General features: G+C 45.3%; 1 protein-coding gene across 2 annotated transcripts in view; it reads left to right on the top strand.

Annotated features, from left to right (window-relative positions):
• Positions 1 to 24949, top strand: part of TNR (tenascin R) — a 75556-nt gene that overhangs the window by 33193 nt on the left and 17414 nt on the right. For both annotated transcript variants that reach the window (XM_004596276.2, XM_036497638.2), the window contains 9 exons: positions 5355 to 5444; positions 6020 to 6283; positions 6761 to 7030; positions 8456 to 8575; positions 9428 to 9574; positions 11799 to 11918; positions 15418 to 15561; positions 16210 to 16340; positions 17228 to 17360. In XM_004596276.2, coding sequence (XP_004596333.2) covers positions 5355 to 5444; positions 6020 to 6283; positions 6761 to 7030; positions 8456 to 8575; positions 9428 to 9574; positions 11799 to 11918; positions 15418 to 15561; positions 16210 to 16340; positions 17228 to 17360 — 1419 coding nt within the window. The remainder of the gene's footprint in view (positions 1 to 5354; positions 5445 to 6019; positions 6284 to 6760; positions 7031 to 8455; positions 8576 to 9427; positions 9575 to 11798; positions 11919 to 15417; positions 15562 to 16209; positions 16341 to 17227; positions 17361 to 24949) is intronic.

Below are 24949 nucleotides of genomic sequence, written 5' to 3'. Positions count from 1 at the left end.
AAGTGGTCATATGGGGAAGGCACCCTCTAAACCCAAGGCCTCCTTCCAGGGATTATCAGAAAGGGTGTTGGTTACAAATAGAAGTTACCTCCTCATCACAGAGCCAGGAACTAAAGGTGTCATAATCTGGGGAAAAGGGACCCCAGAGAAAAGCCAAGTGGGAAGTCTTCAGCTTCTACAATGCTTCTTCAACTTAAAGACCCAGGCACTGCATCCCTACAGGGCGGGAGGGAGTGGCTGTTTCCCAGACAACCAGAAAGTGCCCCTTGGGGCTGCTTATTTAACTCTGGATGTCAGTGCTGGGCTGTCCCTGCCTTATGACTAATGTGGCCTTTACTTGTTCACACCCACAACCAAAGGAGCAGGGATATGGCCTCCCAAACCTGACTCATTCAGGAAGTGCTGAAGGAGCACCTGGTGTCATCCTTGATGAAGGTTGAGTCTAACAGAAAGCTCAATGCCTATCTGGTGTGACTGCAGGGCTCTCAGAAGATCCTCTGTTCCCAAATACCATGCTGCTCATGAAACCCCAGACCTCCAAACCCGCTTGCAGCACAATTTCCCTGTGAGGATTCCTACATGACATACAGGCTCTCAAGAATTAGGTGCCAGTGCTTCTGTTGCATGCCCTGTTCTCGCACCTAACATGTCCTGCCCCCAGACACTCGTCAATACAGATGGCCTCTCCTGAGCATCCTCCCGGTTCTCCCACGGCCAGGACTGCAGCCATGCTGGTTCTGTCTCCTGTAGGTTTTTTTTTTTTTTTTTTTTTTTTTTTTTTGCTCTATTGCAACTGAAAAAAAATTCAGTTCTTTGACTTAAACCCTCGTGAGGAGGTCAACATGAAAGCCAACAGTTGCTATTATAACTGAAAGATTGACTGTGGGTCCCGCTGGGACAGGATCCTCAAGTTTTTCTTCTGTGGAAAGGCAGATATCCAGTGCAGTGGCACCAACAAAACCATCAACCCCAGTGTGGTGGGCCTGAGTGCCACAGGCTCTGGGAAAGGAGCCCAGAGATCTAGGGAGGAAAAGAGGTCGTATTTCCACATGGCTACCTGAACCCCAGCACATCTGTAGGCCTCAGTACCTACAGTTTCCATAAAAAGACACAGGAATCACGGTTTCTCTAGTCTTCATTTCTGTAAGCATCAGTAAGCCTGAAGAACAGATCTCCTAAACAGGAGAAAGTAAGTCCTCCTGCCTCTGTCACTGTGGTTCTCGGAGTGCAGCAGAGAATTTGCCAGGCTCCACCGCTTTGTAGCCCTAATGAACCTATGGCTGCTCACCATGCCCCATTCTGACCACTGGAGAAGTCAATATTTCCTTCCTTCCATTTTCCGAATGTTAACTTTCCAAGTTCAACTCAAGTCCCTTCCCCAGGAAGCCATCCCCAGTTCTTGCAGCTCACACTGATATCATATCCCTCTGAAATGGCCTTTAGGCTGTAGTCCATAGAGTAGTAACAAAACCTCTCCAATTCTAGTTAGCTTACGCTACTCCCCTTACTAACCTGTAAGACATAGGGACTGAGACCATGCTGTGCTGTGTCAGACAAAACAAGGGACTCAGGGTCTAACCAGAGCTTTAAGCAGGTGTTCTCTTTGAGACCTTAGTGAAAGGGTGGGTGCCCCTGAGCCTAGCTGCTGATGAGCAATGCCTGCCCCCAGGAGCTGTGGGGGGAATTCACCGAGTTCACACAGCTGAGTCTCTAAGAAGCTATGGTTATATCGCTCCTCAGCCTTTTGACTAAGATCAAGTGTAGAGTTATGGTTGTAACTGTACTTGCTGCCATCAAACTCTCAAAACTTTCATTTTTCTTCTTCATTTTTATTCTAGATTATCCGTCGAAGTATTTCAAGATTTGGTATATTATGGATGGCTCAATAAATAATGAATTTACTATTTCAGTACTGATCCTTTTCACCCCCCACAGGGCAAGGCTGATGTCCATGCGGCTCCCCCTGGTATCCTTACCATAGCACCCTGTGCCTGGCACAATGGGGATCCTCAATAGTATTTGATGAGTAGATAAACTGTGTGCTTTAGCAGGTCGGAGAAGAATGAATGGGAGGTCAAGGGCTAAGAAAAGCATCAACCACCAAGCTGAACAAAGGAGATTTTATAAGGGCTGGAAAGTGATGGTTTCCTATGTGACAGATTTTCTGGGCTTTTGTCAAGAAAGAGAACTGAGCCATTGATATGCTACCTGTTGCAGGAGTAGGATGGAAAGATAAAGGATGCATTGATGGAGAGCAGTGGGATCTTTAAAAAGTGAGAAATTTCTGGGCAGGCTGCTAGTGCTGGATGTGACTCCAATGCACATTTTTTTCCAGCAGAAATGTATTTTACCTGCTGGCAAAGAGCAACAATTCACTTGTAGCACAGGAAGAAAGCTGCTGAAAATCAAAGGAAAGCAGCAGGCGCCAACCAGTCCGTGAGCCCCATTTCCCCAGCCCCTAGACAGAGAGCCTGAGAAGAGAGTATTTTAAATGCTACGCTGCTGTTCTCTGGGAAAAGATGAGTCTGTTGTAAATTATTGAACGTTTCATTTAAGCTTCATAAATAAGAAACTCAGATGGAAACCTTACATGTTAGATCCATTTGGCAACATATAATTTCTGTCTTCCTTCCTCAATCTGCCACTCTTCATCTATGCTGGAGAATATCTACTTCATTATAGACAATTGAAGGTCTCAATCAGTTGCCTGAGAAAAGTAGTTTATGTCCCAAAGGTAATCTAATTTCTCCAACCAAGGATGTACTTGCGAGTCACCCCATGTGTTGACGAAGATGGATGTGTGTTTTGAATGCATCCGAGAGCTTTGCAAGCACTCACTCAATCTCGAGACAGGTATTCAGCCCAGACAGTCTGCTCTTCACTGGCTCCTGGACTCCTGGAATGCCAGGCTTTCATCAGAGCCAGCAGGCTAGCCTTAACAAAAAAGCAATAACAGAGGTACCTCGGATCAACCGGTATCCACCAGGGGCACTTTCTGAGCTGATGAAACCATTCACAATGCGTGAACTTAACATCCCGGAATGGTTGTCTGTGTAAAATAATAATCTTGTTAGCTATTATCAGCATGGGCCAGTCACTGCACTGTAAACACACTGGCTCATTTCACAACGGACCTCTGAGATAGACACCATTTCCAACATACAGGAACTGAGGTTCCGAGATGTCAGGTAACCACAGTCATACATTTAGAAACTGGTAGGGCCTGGTCTCATCACAGAGCTATTTCTGACTTCAAAGTTTCAAACCTCAGACTTTACTGTCATTTATACTGATAGTTTAGAGAAATAAATAAGTAAGGACCAGGAAATGGATACAGCTGATTTGGGAAAGGATAGCGAGAGCTAATTCTGATGACAGCCCAAACAGGGTTTGGACACTGTGTTCCTTGAAGTCCCAGCAGGCTCTTCTGTAGTCAAGCATGAGGATATCTGCCAATGGGCTACACTTAAGCTGCACCAAGCAGCAGATGTGAAAGTCCTGGCTACCATGCAGCGTCCCCCTGGGCTAAACCAAAGACACGTGTTGCTTAAAGCAATTCCTATAGAAAGTGTGGATCCTGGGAAAATTGGGACTGGGAGGCAGAGGAAAGCATCCTGGTCCTCCCCAAAGACCTGAGCCAAGGGCATCAGCCTGCTCATCTCCAGTCTGTGCCTGCACTTCTTTTAATAAAAAAGCTCTATGTTGAATGATGTGCTATCCAAATTTCACATCCACAAGATCAAATTAAGATACGGTCAGCCTGGACCAAGGTATACCTTAAATCTAGGTTCTTCATAAGAGAAGGCATGAAGGAAGAAGACCAGAGAACAATACAGGGGGATTGAAGCGATGCAGCCGTAAGCCCAGGAAGCAAGGAAGCAGTTGCCAGCCGCCACTTGAAACCTTTATAAGGAGCGTGGCCCTGCTGACACCTTGTTCTCAGAGTTCTAGCCTCCAATCCCAGGGGGCCAAAAAGGTGTGTTACTTAAGCCACTGCGATGTAGTCATGTATAACAACAGACCCAATAAACCAGCACAGATGGGAAGACTATTCGTCTCAGTTTGCTCACAAGGGTGTTGAGGCTGCACAACATATTTAACATGAAAAGGCACACATTTTACAGAAGCCCAGAACGACATTAGGATCCATCTTGGTACTGGAGCGCCTCCACGGGCTAATGTTGGGTGGGTAAAATTTGATTTTTCAGCTCTTTTCTACAACCCTGCTGCCAATCAACAAGGAGCAGTTTGATGCCAGGGGAGGTAGGTGGAACAATGGAACATTCTAATCCTCAGTGTTTGTGAATATGTCACCTTAGATGGCAAGAAGGGAACTTTGCCGATGTGGTTGATTTTGGATTGTAAGATGGGGCAATTACTTGTGCTGCCCTGGTGGGCCCAGTGTGATCCTGGGTGCTTCTAAGGTGGGTGTAGCAGAGTGTACATCAGAGTAACTGTGACAGTGGAAGCTGAGGCTAGAAAACAAACAGATCTGATCATACCAGACTTTGAAGATAGATGAGGGAACCACCACCGCGGGCATCCAGGCAGCGTGCTATGGAACTGCCAGGTGGAATACAGCTCTGCTAACTTGACTGACTTGAGACTTCCTGCATTGTAAGATAATAAAATTGCATAAACTTTCTGTTGTTGTAAGTCACCTTTTCATTGAACAGCTTTTGGTTAACTTTCCGTCCTCCTAGAGGCTCCAAAAGCCATCCTCAAACCAGATCTGTAGTTGTGAGCATCCCGGAGCCTGAGTTCCTGACCTTGGTTGTGGAACTGGCAGTAACAGGGCATCTGCACGTCCGTACATGAATGGCCTGACAGTTGTGTGCTCAGAGAGAAAACCTAGCTACCACTGCTTCCTAGAAGGGACCCAGGGGTCCCCACAGGGCCCCAGCTTGTCTCTGCACAAGTGGAATATGATCTATATGCAACGCTCAAGAAATGCTTTATGGTTCATTTCCACATTATACATCCTGACTGCACAGTGTTCTACTCACGATTTAAGCAAGAAGCCTCCTTCTTGGTGCTAATCAGCGTGGCACTCTAACTGCGTGGGGCAATTTTTTACAGGAGAATGCACCTAGTAGGTAGCTGCTGAGGGCAGCCTCACTGCCTTCCTCAGACCTGCAGCAAGAAAGATGCTCTGAACAGCTGGTGTCACCTATGGACTGGATGGATTTCTCATGAAGTGAAACCAGCATTTCCTTAGAGGCAAATTAGGAGAAGATTCAAGAAGGAGTAAACACAAGATCTGAACAGATATAAGATCATTTCCTCCTTCCTTTTAGCGTTTTCCACACCGAGCACACATACCAAATAATGTTTGCTTCTGAATCTTCCAATAGATCTAGTACCTGGCACTGAATATGGAGTTGGAATATCTGCCATTATGAATGCACAGCGAAGCGTACCTGCCACCATGAATGCCAGGACTGGTGAGTAGAAGAATGGTGAGGAAAAGGACTAAGGACCATGGGAGTTTGTCCCAGCCAGGATCAGTCAGAAAGTGACCCACTCCACCCCCATCTCCTACGGGAGATGTTGTCCTATCAGCCCAGGACAACATCCTCCCTGTGCCCAAACTCTGACACCTGAAATGCAATGTGGAGTCCCGTCTTCTGGAGCAATGACGAGGTTCCCAAGAGTCTTCCTATTTAGCTGCCCACACGCCAATGATCAGAACAAGCCAAATGCGTCAGGTCAGTGTTTGCCCTGGCTGGCTTCTTGGGAAAGGCTGGGTTAAAATGAACATGGAGGGCCTGAACGCCAGCAGACAGCTTTGTCCCAGAGGCAGATGTGTTCTGGTAATGTTGGAGCTAATAGTGCCCTTCTGCTGGCTGTTCACCTGTCTGTCAAGATCCTGCTCATCTTCCCAAGAGAAGGTGCTTGACCCCATGTGAGACGAGCATCAGCAATGACAAGCTGGAGCTTGTGGGTAGTGGGCCTACCGGGGGCTTTGATACCCCCAGGTTATACCCACGTTAAGCAGGACTCTTGTGTTGATTCACAGAACTCGACAATCCCAGAGACTTTATGGTGACAGCTTCCTCAGAGACCTCCATCTCCCTCATCTGGACCAAGGCCAGTGGCCCCATTGACCATTACCGAATTACCTTTACCCCTTCCTCGGGAATTGCCTCCGAAATCACTGTGCCCAAGGACAGGACTTCATACACACTGACAGATCTGGAGCCCGGGGCAGAGTACATCATTTCCATCACCGCAGAAAGGGGTCGACAGCAGAGTTTGGAGGCCACTGTGGATGCCTTCACAGGTAACTGCCAAGGACCCGTTTCCTTCAGACAGGGGAAGAAGAAGAGAGGGTGACCCCATAATTCCAAACAAGAGTACAGGGCAGTAAATGGCAGGGGTGAACAATGCTATCACTTGCCTAAAAATGCGTGTCTGGTGTCCTACACCTTTACCTTGTAGCTGTCCGTTTAGTTCCTGCCTGCGCTAAACCAACAGGCACCCAGAGCGTCCACAGGTTCAGGTTAAATTTCTCCCATAGGAGAGATTTTAAATCCTGAATCAGTAATGTGAATAACTGACAGAGGTGTTTCTTAGTTTATCAAAATTCAGTTTTCAGTGTATGGGTTAGAAAAAGTACAAGTAATAGGACTGGGGAAAGTGTGGGGGATGGAGAGGAACCTATAGCTCAGCAGGTACAGTCTAGCCCTAATCAACAAGAAAGAAGGCCCTCCTCTATCCATTGACAACCACCTCATATTTCCTTTCCTGTGCTTTGCAGGTTTCCGCCCAATCTCCCATCTGCATTTTTCTCATGTGACTTCCTCCAGCGTCAACATCACCTGGAGTGACCCATCTCCTCCGGCAGACAGACTCATACTGAACTACAGCCCCCGGGATGAAGAGGAGGAGATGATGGAAGTCTCCTTGGATGCCACCAAGAGGCACGCTGTCCTGATGGGCCTGCAGCCAGCCACCGAGTATATCGTGAACCTGGTGGCCGTCCATGGCACGGTAACCTCTGAACCCATTGTGGGTTCTATCACAACAGGTGAGTCTACAGGGCTTGGCAGCAGTTGGTGAGGCATGATCCCAAGGCAGCGTTTGACAAGTCACTGGCATTTTTTAAAATATTTATTAATTTTATTGGAAAGTCAGATTTACAGGAGAGACAGAAAGATCTTCCATCCACTGGTTCACTCCCCAAGTGGCCGCAATAGCCAGAGCTGAGCCGATCTGAAGCCAGGAGCCAGGACCTTCATCCAGATTTCCCACATGGGTGCAGGATTCCAAGGTGTTGGGCCGTCCTCAACTGCTTTCCCAGGCCACCAGCAGGGAACTGGAAGGGAAAGGAAGTGGAGCAGTGGGACATGAACCAGCACCCATATGGGATCCCAGTGCATAGAAGGCAAGGATTTAGCCACTGAGCCATGGCACTGAGCCCAAGTCACTGACATTTAAAAAGAGAAACAGTCAAGAACTAGGAAATTTCCTTGCAAGCTAGGGAAGTTCTATGAATTACCCTGAGACAGCTACTTTGCTTAGTACTACATGAGATGGGAAATCTCCATCTGGAAGGCCAGGCGACCCAACAGCTTGAGGAGACCAAGGATCAAATGCAACCATCCAGAGGTCTAGCTCATCCCCAAGAGAAGTCCCTGAACAGTGAAGACACACCTGCTCCTTCTCTGTAGACACTTGATTGCCCAGCAGGCACAGGGGACGAGCATAGAAAATGATTCAGGGCATGGGGTTGAGATTAAGTGTGTCCATTCCCATTTCATCATTCCCAAAATGAAGTGTCTGGTGGTAATAAGATACGCACTTAGGTAGTTTCTTATATAACAACAAGAACTCACAAACTGGACGAGTGGATTAACACTCAGTTGTTCAACCTTGATTCTCTAGCAGTCAAAGTACACCGCAGAAATGAAAACAAAATTTAGGAAAGTGGGTTTGTTCTGGACTTGTGCTCTGAAACTCCTCGACAGAGGACGTACATTTTTTCTTTTTCTTCCTTCCTTCCTTCCTTCCTTCCTTCCTTCCTTCCTTCCTTCCTTCCTTCCTTCCTTTTTCTTCTTAAAATTGAACCAAAGGTGGCTGTTAACAAATAAGCACCACAGACAGTTTGATTTGTCCAAAAGAAATTTCCCCAAACAAAATGACTATGTTATTCCCAGGTCAGGAAAAACAAACAAATTTAAAGGAAAGTTCCTAGTTGGCCTCCAGACAGATCGTAATTACTACAGACACAAACCTTCCCAGCTGAATTTATGTTGCTAACACGCTCTGTGGCTCGGCCACACCTACCAAGCTTTCAGGTGAGACATCAGCCTGCCCATGGTTCATCGGGCAGTCTTGTCTGTTTCTGGGATACCATTAATTCTTGATCCGCAGGCTTTAGGAAATCCAGGGATAGGAATTACTTTTTCACACTATGCTTTCTTTTTCCTTGCAACTATCTGGATCCTTGTAGGAATTGATCCACCTAAAGACATCACAATTAGCAATGTGACCAAGGACTCAGTAACGGTCTCCTGGAGCCCCCCTGTCGCAGCTTTTGATTACTACCGAGTGTCGTATCGACCCACACAAGGTAAGAGATAAGTGAGATCTGGAGCTGGGCCATGCTTACTATGGGAGAACCAGCCTGACCCTGGCCCCCGCCTGTGCTTGTTATTCCTTCTTTGGGGTCCTCTGTCACAGTGAGAATAGACTGACAGGAGCATATTCTTACCAAATCTTCTCACAACAGGCATAAATACATTCATCCAGAAAGCAGGTCCTTCCCCAGCAGAGATTATTAGACACTGCTGTCTAAGCAGGACACTGGGAAACAAAGATCCCCCCAAAAACGGAGCTCATATTCTCTGTCCTGAGAGTGTCAAGTTCAAGGCCAGAATCTGGGGGACAGCTGAAGACACACATGAAGCCTTGAAGGGCAACCACAGTGATAGAGTCCTATTTTTGTCCTGCCAGAAAACTTCAAAGTCAGAGAAATTTGACCCAGACCTTGCCTATATCCTGCCAGTTTTGGTAGTGTATGTGGCATTGTGAACCAAGTGAAGGGCAGCCAGCCCACTTGCGATGAGGGGCATGGCAGCTCTCTAGGCTACCCTCACTTTGGACTGCAGGAGCTATTTTTTGTAGCTATACTCTCTGTGCCTTTTTCACATAATTACCTTGGAGAAGACCAGTTTATTGGAAAGCCCCATAAGAAGCTTATTTTTCTTTGTTCTAAAAAGTCCGTAAAATCAAATGGTAGCCCCAACAGGCCAAGTCTTCCCAGGGTTCCACATTCCCAGCTCGTGGACAATGGTCCACTCATCTTCCCTGCCTGCTAGGTACTCAGTCTCTCTCCCATCAGTGCCACTGGGCTCTCTTTTTACACTGGACTGTGTTGGTGAGAGAGCCCCTGAGCCTTACTGTGGATTTTGTTCTTCCATAGTAGGACGGCTGGACAGCTCAGTGGTGCCCAACACTGTGACCGAATTCACCGTCCCCAGGCTGTATCCAGCTACTGAATATGAAATCAGCCTCAACAGTGTACGGGGAAGGGAGGAGAGTGAGCGTATCTGCACTCTGGTACACACAGGTAGGCAAGTCTCCCTATCGCGTGTCAGTACACACAGGTAGGCATGTCTCCCTATCGTGTGTCAGACAGGATGCTGGCTGAGGACCTACAGTCATCATAAGAGGCAAAGAGCCATTGTTCTGGTTCCTAAAGTGACCCTGATACCAAAGTCTGAGGCTTCAGTCCTAGAATCCCTTCAGCTCCCTGTGTTACGGAGGGGAAGTTTTCTCCCACTGACATCCCTCTTTAATCCTAAGAGTTTGGAGTCACCCTCTAGGAGTCTTGGTGGTTTCAGTTAGAGATTCTCATAGAACTTTCAATTTAAAAGTCTCCTTTCAAAGGCCTGAGATGGAGTTGAATTTCAGAACTGTAATCTAAATCATTCCATCTGATTTTTTTTTAAGTTTATTTGGAAGACACAGCAACAGAGAATAAGAGCTAGAGTTAGAACTAAAGATGGGATTATGAATAGATATAGATGCATGATAGATAGATAGATAGATTATAGATAGTAAGTAGACAGGCAGAAATGCAGATCTTCCATCTGCTTATTCAATTCTACAATGTCCGCAGTAGCCATGGCTGGACTAGGCCAAAAGCAAAAGCCTGAAACTCCATCCAGGTGTTTTACTTGAGTAACAAGGATTCAAATACTAGGGCACCATCTATTGCCTCCCAGAACATGCACAGGAAGGAAACAGCTGGGAGATTCCAGTACGGGATGCAGGCAGACGTAGCTTGCTGTTCTACCTGTCACCACCTCCACTGCAATCCAACCTTTGAAAGCACTCAGAGAAGGAATTTTTACCTCAAGGGAGATAAGTGCTGTTATCTTAGTCATGACAAACTCTTCCTCACCTGTGGCCACAAAGCACCAACCAGCTGCCGGCACCCTGGCCTGATGCAGTCCGGAGGAAGTCAAATTTAGGTTGTAAAATCAATTTATGGCCGTGGTGATGGACACAGGCAAGCCAAAACAATAAACAGAACAGGTGTCTGGTACCATGGTTAATTTGCTGTCTGGGACACATGCACTCCATATTGAACCGTTAGTTGTGAAACACGATTCCTTCTGTTTCTGGTTCAGCTTCCTGCTAATGTGTCTGGGAGACAGCAAATAATGGTTCAAGTACTCATGTCCCTACCATGCATGTGGAAGACCTGGATTCGGTTCTAGAATCCTCGCTTCAGCTTGGCCCGGCTCTGTCCTTTGTAGGAACTGGGAGAGTAAAACAATAGAAGAAAAAACATCCCTCTTTGTTTTTCTCTTGCTCTTGCATGCACTCTCTTTCTGTTCCCCCTTTCCTGGCTTTTAAGTAAAATGACAATAAGTAGATAAAATTTTAACCCTATAAAGTTTTCAGATAGAGAAAAAAATCAATAGCAGAATTTTTTTTCCAACAATCTAAACTGCTGTTGTACCATCCGTTACTACACAAGCTGCAACTTTATAGAAGAAACCACAGTAGAAAAGCAAAGGCTTATAGCATGGGCAAATAAGGAATGGAAGATGGTGTTATGACAAGTAAACCCTGTCTCCTGATAGGCTCTCTTGGCCTCCAGAAACCTGTGAGAATTCTCTCAAGTCTCAGCACATTGAGAAAGACATCCAGGACTCGGTCCAGCCCTAGTGAACCTTCGGAGTAATGAAGCAAGAATTCACTGATCAGATGTAGCCGGAGAGGCAACCCAAGGCTCAACCAGTCAAGCATCCCCTGAGTACTTGCTAATAATTCTCAGTGCTGGCCATAGCCGGCCCTCCTGGTGCTCACTTCCTACTTCCCAAAATTCATCAAGACCTTCCCAGGATCTTTCTACAAGGCACATCTTTACATTTATAGAACTATAAACAGTCTGACAAATGTGCTTATCTCATTAGCTAAAGAATTACAGTTCCTCTGTGTTTTTAGTTTCTCCATGTGAATTGAAATGTCTAAAACACAACAGAGATGCCTTTAAATCCTCTGTTTCACTTGAGACACAGAGTTCTGCCCATAATAAACCAATGAATTCGTTAAAAGGGAGAGCTGGGACAGTCAGGGGACAATTGGGTATTGGAGAGGAAGGAGGGAAAGGAAAAGACAGAGAGGCTGATGAAACCTGAGTGGAGAAAGGCACATTGGCTTCCCCATCCTGCACAACACATCGGCAGATGTGAATCAGGAGTGAAACTCTAGGTATTGTGCTGCCTTTCCACCCTACAGCTCCTCTGACCTCTAGCTGCTGCCCCCCTGTTCTGTTTTAGCCATGGATAACCCTGTGGGTCTGGTTGCTACCAACATCACACCCACCGAAGCCCTGCTGCAGTGGAAGGCACCGATGGGTGAAGTGGAGAGCTATGTCATCATTCTCACACACTTCGCAGGTGGGTATGTGCTAGACCTGTGCCAGGCAAGTGAGGATGGTGGGCACTGGGGCTGCAGACCAGAAAGAAGTGAAAAAACAAAAATAAAAATTTGTCAATCTGATGGATGAATCAGGCATTTCTCAGCTTCGGTTATGTTGCAAAGCCCTTAAAATACTCCCAAAGTGTATGAGCTATAACAATTGAAAAGTTGCACATGAAAGATACAGGGAAGTCATGCCACGAAAGACAAATACAACAGGAAACAAGACAAAATTTGGAACTGAGTGAAGACTTGCCTCAAAAAACTCGTAAAAAGTGCAGACGCTTCTAGATATTTACCAAGCAAGAAGGACACTAAAGGTATAGAATCAAGTTTCGAGCAGATTATACAAACTAACAGATCAGAACAAACTCAGAACAACTCAACTCAACTGTTGTTTGAATCTCTACTCATTTCCAGCTCAGATGGTTAAAGCACCAAATAATCATCTCACTTGCCTTCTCTCCATGATGGTTATCAACTTCAACTATCTGACACTGAGTAGAAAAGCCAGAGCAAGACAGTACTGAGCCCCCAAGACTGTGGGCTCAGGGAAAATATGCCCTGGCCTAAATTGAACAAGAGCCTCAGAATTGTTGTGGGTTATATTTAAGAATTTAGAGAACAAAGATACCAGACGATGGGCAAATGTTTTGATTATCAAAATGGAATAAAAGCCAGTTCTGTAAGCCACAAAAAAGTCATGTAAAAATTAAAACAATCACACAAATTGAAAAATTAATCATTATTACATATTAATCTATCCACTAGGTTTTATTGAAACCATTGCATATCTTTGGTTTTTTTCGAGTTTTTATTTGTTTTCATTTGAGAGTCATGCAGAAAGGGTTCATTACACAAGTGTGTGCAACGGCTGCGCTAGGGCAAAAGCCAGGAGTGAGGGGCACCATCAAGTGGATTCAGCTAGCTAGGCCATCACCACTGCCTCCCAGGGTCCACTTTAACAGGAGGCTGGAATCAGGAACAGAGACAGGACTCAAACCAGGGGACCTAGATGTGGATTGTGGAGCATTCCTCCGGCATCTGAACTGCTGTGTCAAATGCCTGTACACCCTTGCTCTTCTGCCCACACATTTGTATTTGAACAAGCCATTAGAAAACTTCACCTGCCAGTTGGCCAGTTTGCATCAGTCAAGATGCAAAAAATACCTGATGGATCATGTTTGGAGTTGGTTAGGGCTAATTGAATAGCCCCTGCGTAAAAAACTATCATTATTATGGATATAGCTAATGCCTTTGTATGCATACAAGACCCACCTCAACTCCTACCACCCCTCCATGCATACCATGATCCTGTATTTCCTTTGTTTGCTTGTTTTCATTTTTTTAGATCCTGTATTTCTTAATTCTCACTTTCAAAAGATCACATGCATTTGCTCTGCTGTCTCCTTCTTCAGAAAAATCTGCTACTCCGCTTGACTGCATGAGAAGTCCACCCTTCCAGTCTTAGTTTCAGTTCTATCTCTGCTGTCAACCTTTCCTTGTTCACCTAAAGCAGCCCACAAGCACAATGTACTCCACTCCATCTTAGCTATTAACTTCAATCATTTAACACATACCTCTGATACACTCCCACAGGCCACATACTTTATTGAGCCTTGACGATTCAGAAACAAAAGTCCTGGTCGTCATGAAACTAACTCCTAGGGATGATACAGAAATGTATATAATTACAGCTCGGTGTGAGTGGCCAAGCATGGGTCTTAGATAAAGAGAAGGGTAGAATGGGGGGAATAAATCCCAAGAAAAAGAAAACCAAGTGCATTTCCAGAGGTGGGAGAACATGAGAAATTTGATGTGGCTGCAGCAACTGACTAGCACAGCGTATCTCAAAGCATTTCCAAAGGACCGCACCATAACGAATGCTCTTCCGAAGAACCGATCGGTATTTTTAATTTCTATGTGTGTATTTCTATGTCTTTAGGCCTCAGAAACTTGAAACCTCAGGCCCTACTTAATTTGAATATGTACCTGGTAAACTTTGTTAAATCTGAGTGGTTAAAAAGTGTACTAACTGCCCAATAGAAGATTTGGATCTAATCTACTGAACAGTTTTATCAACAGCTTGAACAAACTCAGACAAGACATACTTACCAAATCTGTGTATAAAACAAAACTGGTAATTATTGGAATTCAAATTCAAGACTATGTTTAATAAACTTAAAAAGTGTCCAAAAGCTCAACCAACCAGGCAAAACGCAACAGAAACAAATGCTCATGGTATGAGAAATCAGTCCTGTAAGGTTGGTCTTAGGGGTAAGGGGAATGTTTATAGGAAGACTGTTTGAATAATAATATCGCATGGCTATCCTCAGACCTCAGGAAATGACATAAGTGGTACAAGCAGAACTTATTTGTCTAATTGGTCAATACGTGACAGTTATTATTCTAAATCCTCTCTCTTTTTAAAAGATTTCTTTGTTTTTTTTTTTTTTTTTAAAGGCAAAGTTAAAAGTAAAGAGAGGGAGGCTTATTCTGTAGATGGCTTCACTGGGCTGAAATCAGGAACCAGGAACTGTGTTCAAGTCTCCCACCCAGGTGCCAGAAACCCAAGCACCTGGGCCATCCTCCCTGCTTCCCTAGGTACATGATCGGGGAGCTGGATCAGGAGTGGAGCAGCCCAGGACATGAACCGTTGCTCATATGGAATGCCAGCACAGCAAGCAGCAGCGTAACCCACTACATCACAACACTGGCCCCCTTTTGGATTTTTAATTTCATGATGAACATGATAAATTCTCACTATTCCAGAGAAAAGCAACCATAACGGTGAAGGAATAAAGAGAGATAGCAGCAGGGCCCAGCGCAGTAGCCTAATGGCTAAAGTCCTGGCCTTGCATGTGCCAAGATCCTATATGGGTGCTGGTTTGTGTCCGAAGACCCCCTAACCAGCTCCCTTCTTATGGCCTGAGAAAGCAGAAGAAGGACCTTTGAAATTATAAAGGCATTGGGGGCCCCACACGGTAGCCTAGTGGTTAAAGTCCTCGCCTTGCACTTGCCAGGATCCAGAATGGCTGCTGGTTTATCCTGTCCTGGCTGATTCACTTCCCTTCTAGCTCCCTGCTGGTGGCCTGGAAAAGCAGTAGAGGACAGTCCAGTGCCTTGGGATCCTGGTATCCATTTGGGAGTCCCAGAAGACACTCCTGGCTCCTGGCTCCTGGCCTCAGATTGGCTCAGCTCCAGCTTTTGTGACCACTTGGGGAGTAAGACAGCAGATGAAAGATCTTCCTCTCTGTCTCTCCTTCCCTCTGTATTTCTGATTTTCCAATAAAAAATAATAAATAACACTTTAAGAAAAAAAAGAGCAGGAAATGCCTGAATGAAAAAAGACTGATTTGGAAAAAAGACTTTTTCCGGAATTCTGTAATGCTGAGCCCTGGTCAAATGCCTTTGGAGTGGTAGGCCTTTCCTAAGCAGAGCTTTATTCAGTCTGACTCTGTGTTCATCTGGTTTCAGTCGCTGGAGAAACCATCCTGGTTGATGGGGTCAGTGAGGAATTTCAGCTTGTTGACCTGCTCCCTAGCACTCACTATACTGTCGCCATGTATGCCACCAGTGGGCCGCTCACCAGTGGCACCATCACTACCAACTTCTCTACCCGTGAGTACATGGGCATTTCCTTGTGTGGTACACCTGCAGGTTTTGTTGCTTCTTTAATTAGTTCCTTCTATTGAAGACTGTAATCTACGGGCTGTGGGCAGGGAGTTGTGAGCTGTTGTTTCTGCGGACTGCGGCCCCAGTCCACAGCGAGTGAGCAGCAGCCCCTGGCCTGAGGCCACACGTATGCTTTCTACCCCACCTTAAATCTAGGTGTCAGTAGAATCAGGCCAAGAGAGGCCAGACCAGGAATGCACCTGACCCAGAAATACCTGATGGAGGTTAAAGGGCTAACCGTGGAGAAGGCGGCTCACTACCTGGGGCCATGGCAGGAAAACAGCAGACAAAGATTAAATGTGGGCATGTTATAAGAGTGAGCTCACCGATGTGTGGGTTGGACAAGTGTCTCAATCCCAGATACGGAGCATCAGATGGAATGATGTCACTGTCACACCTACAAACTCAGACAAAGTAAGTGGAGGAGCTCAGCAGTGACCAGGGCGCTGAATCTCTGCCTTCTGACCCAGGAGCGCCCTCTATTGTTGTCTAAGCCAGAACGGAGGTCCACAGCCCTAGGACCACTGAGCTGGATCAGGAGACACCCTTAGAGGTGTTGCTGGGCAGACCTTGGATTTTTTCCCCCCTTTATAGTCCTGGACCCCCCTACAAATCTGACAGCCAGTGAAGTCACCAGACAGAGTGCCCTGATCTCCTGGCAGCCTCCCAGAGGAGAGATTGAAAACTATGTCTTGACCTACAAATCTGCCGATGGAAGCCGCAAGGTGAGTGTTTGTTGGAAATTCTCCAAGTACAATCACATGAATGCTAACCACTGGAACAACCAGTGGAGACTGGAGGGAGGCGGGAGGCAGCACATCACAAGGAACCATTTGTAGGTTTACCGTGATGGGCACAGAGGCAGCCCATACGGGAGCTGCCCAGTCTGCAAGCCAGGTGGCCTGAAAGTAGTCCAGGCCCTGATGCCATCCCTCACACACGTAGGCAGAGCACTGATGTGTGCTGAGTTCCATTTCTCCGCCAGCTAGCGGGGCGTCAGCCTGGCAGTTGTTAATATGAAGGCACCGTGTGCACTGGGGAGTTTCAAATACATGGGGTTGAAATGAATTGTCACTGACAGGACGAAGCAAACATAAGCTGTACACCAAATTCAACAGACTTTCATGCTGCTCAATAAGCTCTACAAATGTTACATCAATGTAGCCTACAGGAAAGAGAAGACACAGTTTTGTTTGCTCTTATCAGTTGAAACAGTTCATCTAGAGCTCTGGTTTCCAGATCTTTGTTTGCAGTGGAATCAGCTTTGAACATAAAATTGTATGCAGAAGCCAACCATACAGAATAGATGTACGCAGAACCAGCCTGTTTGATGGGAGTAGGGAAGCCTAGGGTCCTGATTTCTCAGCTCCGTTCTCTGCCCTCAACTGAGCCCACCGGAGTCAATAATCCAGGTACCTAAACTATCTCAGTGTGCCTCTGTGAGAGGAGCTGGCCTAACTCCCACAGCGGAGCCATCTCCTGGCTTACAGTGGCATGCAGAGCATGACAGTGGCCCCTGTGGTACTGACCCAGCTGGCTGTAGGATTTGGCTTCTCCCTTCTCCCTTTCCCATTTTACAGGCCATTCACTCAGTCCTGCCTCCATTCCACAGGAGCTCATTGTGGATGCAGAGGACACCTGGATCCGCCTGGAGGGCCTCCTGGAGAACACAGATTACACAGTGCTCCTGCAGGCAGCCCAGGACACCTCCCGGAGTGGCATCACCTCCACTGCCTTCAGTACAGGTGAGGACATCGAGGCTGCTTAGAGGCTGCCTTCTCATCAGCAGCCCATGCCAAGGCTTCACCCAGGAGCAGCCAGAGCAGCTCCAATGCCTCCCTGCTTGCCTTTTCTCAGACCCTGCAAGGGATCCCCCTCACTACCGAGACAATCATAGCAACCAGCAGTGCAAACCCTGATCCATCCAGATCAACAACCAAGTAAAGACATCACATTGCTGTTAGGATTTCTGTCCAAGTTTGTCTTTCTCTTCCCGTTCCTTGGTCTTCTACCCATCAGGGACTTGTCCAGTGAAAGCAGCAGCAGTGACTCCCAGTGGTAAACCCACAGCTCTTCTTCATGCACACAGAGCTCTCTCACTCACATAGTTTCAGCTCAGGCTTCAAGTCACCTGTTATCATTTGTGTTTGACCTGTACAGTCACAGGTGTATTGAAAGGGATCTCTGTTGTCCCTTTTCCGACTAGCATTTACACATCTGTCAGAGTTTTGTGTAAAACAGATGCCAATCAGAGACACTGAGACAGCTCTGTATTTATCTATTAAGTCTAATCATTTCATCTTAAAAAAAAACAGCATGGTTTCAGTGTTTGCTCCGTGTAGTATGAGCTTTTAGCTCTCATCCTGTGATGCCACAGGTAAGGCGAGGGGCAGGGCGGCAGTGCTAAAATGCTGAGGTATCTTAGAGCTGGGCTTCCTTCCAGACCCCTTCGGGCTGCTGGAGGACATCCGCCACATAACCACCTTCTGCTTAGATGCAGCTGTACCCAGAATCTCAAACCACACTGTGGGTTCAGTAGATCAAATACTCAGACATAGACACAGATACGAGCAGGCTGGGGCTGTGGCTTGGTCTGGTGCACAGACCAGGGGACCGTCAGGAAGTATTTAGTTTTCCTTGCTTGCTTTGAAAAGATTCCAGTGAACCTTGGGCTCCTGGAGCACAATCAATACCGACTCACAGAGGAGAGAGTTAAACAGCCCGATTTCTCATGCAATGAGTGTGGCCATTCAGCTAGCTGCTTCAAGATCGAGTCTACAGTACCAGAGAAGGACTCACTACTACTGCTACTGTGACCCACTGTGAAGATGTCTCCATGTTCAGAAGCTTCTGCAGAATCTTATCGGAAATAAATGTAAATGCAAGTCACTTGTGCATATCAAACACCACTGGCCTTGTCTTGGAGATTCCTCAGTACTCTTGAAATGACTGGTTGCACAATGAAACCTTTGTGGACAGAAGTACTGCGTGAGAAAATGTCTCCTAGACAGCGCATCGCACACATAGTAGACACTAGCTGAACTGGATAGTTGAGTCCCAGCTGCAAAGCTCAGAAGAACAGACTCTGAACAAAGAGGAAGAAGAAAAAGATTAGAACTACCTGGGCAGGACTGCAGGGGCAGTTAGTCATGCACGGGCAGTCTCCAAAGAGCCCTTGGGGTGGCTATTGTGGTGCAATCAGGCAGCTGCCTAGGACACCCGCATCCATGTGGGGTTGCCTGGGGAGCGTGTGGACCTCTGCTTCCACCCCAGCTCCCTGCTAAGACACACCCTGAGTATGCCTGCAGTACCTGAGTTCCTGTTACCCATGTGGGAGACCTCAATGCGATTGCTGATTACTGGCTTCAAACTTGGCCAGCACCAGCTCTTGTTGACATTTGAGGCGTTCCCCCACAGATGGAAGATTTCTCTTTCTCCTTTCCTGCCTTTCAAACAGTTAAGGTACATAAAGAGTGCTTGTAAATTATACATTATGAAAAACTATGCATGGATTTAAAAAGCCTTTGCACCAAAATAAACATCTTTCAATTCTGAATAAATTCAGAAGTATCTTCCTACAGCTTGCAAAGTGTGATACTGAAAGTCCCTCTAGTTCCAGACTGCCACATCAATACAAAGTTCCCTGAATGGATACACTAAGCCAAGGCGTATTAGTAATGAGTTCACATCTCCTCTTTTTTACTCTCCCCTCCCACCTTTCTTGGCCTGGTGAAAAATTTTTTTAATTTTAATTTATTTTCATGTTAATTGAAAACACAACAAAAATATGCTGTCTACTGATGCGCTCCCCTCAGGCCCACTACTGTGAGACCTAAAGCAGGACAAACTCAGGAGCTGGAAGCTCACCACGGGTCTCCCACACAGGAAGCAAGCAGTCGTCACCACTGTCTCTGGGGTCTACATCGGAAAGAAGGTAGAATTCATAGAAAGCCAGCATGCCAACTTAGTGGCATCCCTGAGGATGCAGGGGTCCCAGGTGGCACCTTAACCATCAAGTACCCATCCTAGGTACAAATCGTGTTAAGAAGGATGAGAATACAGGGTATCTGCTTCTTCTTCGTGATAGGGTGGAGACGTTACCCAGAAAGAAAAGAAACAAACACAGGACAGCAGTCCTTCCCTTACCTGCAGGGTCGGGGGCTGCCAAGTTGCATTCCAGGGTTGAATTTGCTCCCGACATGTAAGAAGTCTGAGGAGCACTGGACGCCTTCTAGGTGATGGGAAGCCAGGGATGATGGATTTGGTTGCTAATTTTGTTTTAACAGCTAGCATGCTTTCTGACTACTCTGACAGCACTCAAGTTTTCTACTTAGCAGTAAACTATTTCTTAAGACACACCAATCTCAGCTGGTGATTCTATTTTCTGTGTCCTCTCTGGTGGCATAACAGAGCACGTCTGGCGTGCAAAGGGTCCCTTCACCGATAGGTCCTCACGTTGTCCTGAGGGGACCAAGATAAATGATTTTTTTTTTTCTAACGAATGCCTAGCTGGTCTGGAAGAGTTGAGGTGACAAAAAAAAGAAGAAGAACAAAAAATGAGAAAAGAATTGGCCCCCACAAAACCTCCTTGAATCAAGATTTCTTCCTTTTTGTGTTCCTGCCACACACCATAAGCCCATTTCATTGTTTCCGTCATGTTTAACAGCTTCCTACCTGCTTGTCTCTGGTGTTTACACAAAGTTCTTGGGGGAGTTACATACAAGCAGTACGGAAGGAGAAAATATGGATACATTATTTATAATTTATTGTTGCCTGAAATTTCATCCAAGGTCTACTTGTCTTTTAGAGACATGAATATAAATGAGGAAACACATCTCCCTGCAGAGCGACAGGGACTTCGTGAAATGATTTTCTGAGAGGCAGGTTTCATTTCTTTTTTTAATCCAATAAAAAGCAAGCAAGACTCTCACTTTAAAGCTCATCCTCAGAGACCATGAACACCACGGCCTTGACCTTGAGGTTAAGTGAAGGTGATCATTTGCTGAGGTATCTGGAGATGAGTAATGAGAAGTTTTCTTTTATTGTTTTTGCTTCAGTTCCTGCTGTCCAGGAAAACTCTGGAGTCTACTCTAAGACACGCTTCTGTTTTTGAGGTCGTGAACATGAATAAGGGCTGACAGACCCTAGACTCTGAGGCAGTAGACAGAGCACCATGGAAACCCCAAAGTTGTCCGATAGCTCTGTTGGAAAAGAAAATGGTCTGTCTGCTCTGTCTGCATTGACATGTTGGTCCATGGAAAGATTAAAGCAAATGATGTTGACCCTGATCCTAAAAAAATGAAAAAATAAATTTTTTCATGATATACATTTTTCATTGAATTTTTTTAAGATACCCATTTGCAGATTTCTAATATACATTGCACCAAAATCAATGTATTTTTTTCTCTCATTTTCCATGGACTTTTCCTCAAATTTTTTATTTTCTTATTTTCATTTTTCTTCAAAGGCAGAGACTGACAGACATACACACACATATGTACACACACATACACACACACACACGCACACATACCCCAACAGAGATTTTCGACCCATGTGTGCTTTCCCCAAGTGAACTCAACATCCAGGCTGGAGTCAGGCCAAAATCAGGAGCCCAGAATTTCTCCCGAGTCTCCCACATAAGTAGCTGGGTCTCAAGTTCTCAAGCCATTACCTGCTGTCTCCCACAATCTGCATCAGTGAGAAGCTGGAATTAGAAGCAATGCCACAACTCAAATTTGGGCATTCCAATATGGAGTGAGAGTTTCTGAACTTAGCCATTGTGCCAAATGCCCATCTTACCTTGAACTTTCTGAAGTGATCCCATGTACACCACATGTGCCCCTCTCCAAAGTCGGGGAGTGATCAGGGTGTCTTCTTGCTCCATTACTAAAGAAACTTTCAATTATTTTTTCATTGAGACAAGCAAACCCCCGAAAAGCAAACCTTTCCCTTCTTTTGGCACCCGGATGTGGAAGAGGAAATGGAAAACCAATACATTTAAACAAACTACTGCTATGCATTAGGTGGGTGCATGTCAGATCAGAAGTTTGCATTCATCTTCCTGCCATGCTTATCACATCACCAAAGTAATCTCCAGCAAGGGTCCTTCACTTGTTCCTCTTACTGTCATCTCTTCTTCCACCTTCCACAAGCAACCAGTATCCTTTTGTCTGAACTTTTGAAAAACTGTTTTGAGTAGAAACATTCCAAGATTGTGTAAGTGGCATTCCCTATTAATATATATATTTTTTTACTCAGTGCTTTTTAAACTTTTGTTTTATTTGAAAGGCAGCAACACACACACCAAAGAGGGAGAGAGATATCATCCACATGTCAATCCACATTCCCGCAATACCTATAGAGAAGGGACTGGGCCAGTCTGAAGCTAGGAGCTGGGAGTTTCATCCAGGTCTCCCCATACAGGTGGCTTGGACTCAACCACCTGAACCATCACTTGCTACCTCCTAGAGAAGTATGAAAACAGGATCCTAAGAGTGGAAACTCAAATCCAGGCACTCTGAAATGGGATGTGAGCTTCCTGAGTGGCATATTAATCACTATGCCAAACGCTTCCCTAGCACTATTTGTGCAGGAATAACCATTTGCTCTTTTACAAATACTGCCCCATGTGCCTCATCACAATTGGTTCTCTATGTTCTCAGAGAAAGACAACTAATTGTTTCCAGCCTCCTATCACCACAAAAAGTGCGGTGGTAAACACCTGTGGTTTGTCCCTGGTACCTGTCCACTGGGATGTCGAGGAAGAGGAGTTATTGGGCCATAGGGCCTGTGTCTCCTGTTCACCATTGGGCTGTCCTTACCTACATCAATCCAACAGCTCATGCGGATCCTGTTTCCTCATGACACATATCATTCTCAAAGACTTTATATGATCTGAACTTTGTGGTTTTTAACCATATCATAGGTACAGTGCTCTAGTTAAGTTTCTTTAAAAACAATGGACCCGAGTTTAAGCATTGCACCATGCATTCATCAGCCTTCAGAGTTTCCTTTTCCTGTGATTGCCTGTTCTACCCATCATTCTGTAAGGCTGAGATCCTGGAATAAACTTGAGCTTTTTAAGCCTTCCTTTTTTTAATGAAGAAAACTGTAAAACATTTTCTAAGAAGATAGAAGAAAACATTAAAAACATGGATAACTTACCTAGTTCCTGGATCGGCAGAGCCAACCTTATCAAAATGTAAATATTTCCAAAAGTGATATACAGAGTCAATGAGATCCAAATCAAAATTCCAACAACTTTCTTCTTAGAAATAGAAAAGAAGATACAAACGTTCATCTGGAAACACAGGAGACCACAAATACCCAAAGCTGTCCTGAAGAACAAAAATCAAACTGAAGGAATCTCCAAGACATACTACAGGGCAGTGATCATCAAGACAGTCTGATACTGGCACAGAAACAGAGAAGAAAATCAATGGAACAGAATAGAAACCCTTAGCATGGAGGACACAGATGTATATCCAGCCAATCTTCAACAAGAGGACTGAAAATAATCCAGGGAAAAGCCTGGTCTCCAATAAATGCTGTTGGGACAACTGGATGGCAAGACCCCCACCTCTTACCTTATACCAAAATCAGCTTTAAATGGATCAAAGATCTAAATCTTCACCCAGAAACCATTAAAATATTAGACAAAAACATAGGAAGCACTCTCCAAGATACAGAAATTAGCAAAGACTTCTTAGAAAAGTCACCAAAGGGGGCAGGAATAGCCTAGTACCTGAAGTCCTCGCCTTGCACACACTGGGATGCCAGATGGGTGCCGGTTCTAATCACGGCAGCTCCACTTCCCATCCAGCTCCCTGCTTGTGGCCTGGGAAAGCACTTGAGGACAGCCCAAAGCCTTGGGACCCTGCACCTGCATGAGAGACCCGGAAGAAGCTCCTGGTTCCTGGCTTCGGATAGGCTCAGCCACTTGGGGAGTGAACCAGCAGATGGAAGATCTTCCTCTGTCTCTCCTCCTCTTTGTATATCTGATAAAAAAATAAATTAATCTTTAAAAAGAAAAGTCAACAAAAGCACAGATAGTCAAAGCCAAAATGAACCACTGGGACTACATCAAACTAAAAAGCTCTGTACAGCAAAGGAAGCAGTTAATAAAGTGAAGAAGAAACCAACAGAATGGGAGAAAATCTTTACACACTACACAAGTGATAGGATATTTGTAAATATCCAGGATTTGCAAAGAGCTTCAGAATTCATGACAGAAACAAACAAACAAACAAAGACATTATGAAGAAATGGGCAAAGGAAATGAACAGACATTTTTCAAAAGAACAGATTCAAATGGCTAACAGATATATGAAAAGATGCTCAGGCTCACTAGCCATCAGAGAGATACAAATGTAAACCACATTGAGGTTCCAGCTAATTTCAGTGAGGTTGACCTATATTCAGAACTATACCAACAATACCTGCTGGTGTGGGTGTGGAAAGAAAGGTACCCTCCTTCACTGCTGGTGGGAGTGCAGGCTAGTACAACCACTTTGGAAGTCAGTACGGACAGTGCTAAAAGAAGTAAAAATTGGGGCCTGGCGCGGTGGCCTAGCAGCTAAAGTCCTTGCCTTGAATGCATCGGGATCTCACATGGTTGCCAATTTGTATCCCAGCAGCCCCACTTCCCATCCAGCTCTCTGGGAAAGCAGTTGAGGATGGCACAAAGCCTTGGGACCCTGCACCTGCCTGGGAGATCTAGAGGAAGTTCTGGGTTCCTGGCTTTGGATCAGCACAGCACCGGCCGTTGTGGTCACTTGGGAAGTAAACCATTGGATGGAAGATCTTCCTCTCTGTCTCTCCTCCTCTCTCCATATATCTGACTTTGCAATAAAAATAAATAAATCTTTAAAAAAGAATGGAAAATTGACCTGCCACATGACCCAGTTATCCCACTCCTAGGAACATATCCAAAGGAAATGAAATCTGCATGTCAGAAAGTGACCTGTAATACTATATTTACAGCAGCACAACCTACAATAATGAAGACATGGAAACAACCCAGATGCTCATCTAAAGAGGAGTGGATAAAGAAACTGGTACATCTACTCCATGGAAACACTACTCAGCCATTAAAAAAAATATGTAACTCTACCATTTGTGACCAAATAGCCCCAAGTAGAGACCATTATGCTCCATGAAATAAGCCAACCCCAAAAGGACAAATATGATATGTTATCTATAAGGCAACCTCCTTGCAAAATACAAAATCAATAGCCTTTTCATACTGTTTTTGCTACTTCTTAGGGGGGTTGGTTTTTTGTATTTATTTTCACTTCTTCCAAAAAAGGGGTTTTTTTGTCTCTTATCAAAT

The sequence above is a fragment of the Ochotona princeps genome, chromosome 2, assembly GCF_030435755.1.
Source record: "Ochotona princeps isolate mOchPri1 chromosome 2, mOchPri1.hap1, whole genome shotgun sequence".
Classification (NCBI taxonomy): Eukaryota; Metazoa; Chordata; class Mammalia; order Lagomorpha; family Ochotonidae; genus Ochotona; species Ochotona princeps.
The sequence above is the reverse complement of the archived record's forward strand: the minus strand, read 5'-3'. Positions and strand labels throughout refer to the sequence as shown.